General features: G+C 31.2%; 1 protein-coding gene across 1 annotated transcript; it reads left to right on the plus strand.

Annotated features, from left to right (window-relative positions):
- Positions 1-856: 856 nt before the first annotated feature.
- Positions 857-2,022, plus strand: PIN1AT (peptidylprolyl cis/trans isomerase, NIMA-interacting 1). The gene is made up of 2 exons (XM_079031026.1): positions 857-1,289; positions 1,688-2,022. Exons 1-2 carry the CDS (start codon positions 1,049-1,051, stop codon positions 1,810-1,812), a joined length of 366 nt encoding a protein of 121 aa, XP_078887152.1. The 5' UTR covers positions 857-1,048; the 3' UTR covers positions 1,813-2,022.
- Positions 2,023-2,565: the final 543 nt, after the last annotated feature.

Genomic DNA, 2,565 nt, shown 5'->3' on the forward strand with positions numbered 1-2,565 from the left:
TTTTACAACTTTGGGGTTTGAGTTTTTATTTTTTTTGTTTTTCTATTTTTCATTACATGAATCAAAATATATAAAAACAATAAAAGAATAATATATATATATATATATATATATATATATATATATATATATATATATATATATATATATATATATATAACAAAAAATTGATGAAATGTCAAAAATTTCAAATAAAAAAAATAAACCGTAACAAGAAAAATTTAAAAAAAAAACATTAACGTTTCATTTCATAATTAAGAAAAAAAAAGTTTTGATATGGTTTATCGAACCATAAATAACTAAAATTATAAAATAAAAATAAAAAATAAAATGTCAAATAGATAAAAAAAAATTATCAAATTGTTGAAAATTTATATATATATATATATATATATATATATATATATATATATATATATATATATATATTAAAAAATTTATATTTATAAATTATATATATACGAAATTTATATTTATAATTTATATATAAATAAAATTTCAAATTTAAAAAATTATACGAATGGTCCTTGAGGTTTGTAGTGTATTGCAATATTAGTAGAAGGGAAAAATAGTCTATTCCATTAAAATATAACAGCTAAAAAGTTAGATTAAGAATCTTTCATGTAATTTTACAAACCACATGGACCAGTCGCGTGACTTTTTGCTTGAAAGTCCTTAAAATGCGATATTCTGTAAACCACAGGGACCAATTGTAAAATTTTGTCAAATATGAATGAAATAATTGCACATGTTTTTTACTAGAGTTACGAGGGGCATTTCGTTATTTCTAAAGCCTAAAGGGTCTATCGAGATATTCTATTCTCTACATTATGAATTACCTAAACGACGCCGTAATGTCGAGCCCCACAAATCATCAAATTTACACCCCACACAAGCACCTTCTCTCAGATGAAGCTCCAAAGATCGCCGTGAACCGCCACTCCGGAAAACCCCTTGAAATCCGCAACAATCGATTTCGATCGAAAGAGAACGAAAACCACAGATCCGACGGCCGCCGCTGATCATCATACACAAGAAGAAATTAAGAATGTCGTCGTCTTCATCCGATAAAGTTAGGGCTTCGCACATACTGATAAAGCACCAAGGATCTCGTCGTAAGGCGTCCTGGAAGGATCCAGAAGGTCGAATCATCAGCAGCACCACAAGAGAGGCCGCTGTGTCTCAGCTCAAATCACTCCGCGATGACATCGTTTCTGGAAAGTCGAAGTTCGAGGACGTCGCATCTCGTTACTCCGATTGCAGCTCTGCTAAGCGCGGTGGAGATCTCGGTATGTCCAAAATTTTAACCTTTTGCCCTTTAATTACAGAAGTTCATTTTTAGCAATCGTATGCTTGATCTCCGAAATTGCTATACCATTGATTCTTATATTCGTGTTATGCTATATGACTGTTTCTTCCAGTTGTATAAATTTCCTTACAGAGCTGAAGATTCAAACAACTACATGAATCTTTAACATTAGTTAGTAATACAAAAGAGACGTTTTTCCTGTGGATATTCAAGACATTCAACATCAATAACAGCAGCATGAGCGATGAGCCATGAATCATGATGCATACCTAAATACCTAATCTTTCTCTTTAGGCCTTTTGTAGCACATTACTCATGAATTGACTACTAATTGGAGCACATTGTTAACTGAAACATTCATGGAAAACTTTGAAACAGGATCATTTGGAAGGAACCAGATGCAGAAGCCCTTTGAAGATGCAACATACGCATTGAAGGTTGGTGAAATAAGTGAGATTGTGGACACTGACAGTGGTGTTCACATCATCTTGAGAACCTGTTAATTGCAATTTGCAAAGATGCTGATCAAAATGTATCAGGTGCATTCCAGTTTCAGTTTTATATCAACACAATAAAACCACGTTTTTTTTCCCCTTGTATTGTCATCATAACCTGAGTTTTGGGATTATCAACTTCAGTGACATCTGAATCAACTATTCACCTCTGGTTTTGGAATCACCAATTTCAATGATTTTCCCTTCTTTTTCCCCTAACTTGTGTTTATCATCGTGCTTATCATTTACCTAAAGAGAAATTAAGAATCCAAGCTTTAATTCATGAACATGAATACAATATTCCACACCAAAAAGGTTAACATATGAGATGCATTGAAAACCATGCATTAATACAAAAGTCTTCATGCCATTGTTTTAATTCAGAAAACCATGTATTAATACATGGTTAAGGAACAAATCCCTAGTATCTACATATGAGAAATCCAATAACACCCATAAGCCACTAATGTTCAACCGAATTATCCATATGAATATTATTATGTCTCTTTGATCAACCGAATTTAACCACTATTTGGTTGTATCGAAACAAGCTCATTTTTGGATCTAGAAAACCAAAGAATTTGAAGATTTTTGTTAGCATTGTCACGACAATCCTTTTTTTTGGATTGTAAATAGAAACACAAATTGTAATATTAATTAGATTGGTTGGTTGTATAACATTTTTCTTTCTATTTCCCATTTGTAATGTTCCGTAGTGGCATCTTGCTAGTTTTCGCTTATAAAATAAAAAATGATCTTTTA

This window comes from Lactuca serriola, chromosome 3, assembly GCF_051521515.1.
Source record: "Lactuca serriola cultivar US96UC23 chromosome 3, Lser_US96UC23_V15, whole genome shotgun sequence".
Lineage (NCBI taxonomy): Eukaryota > Viridiplantae > Streptophyta > Magnoliopsida > Asterales > Asteraceae > Lactuca > Lactuca serriola.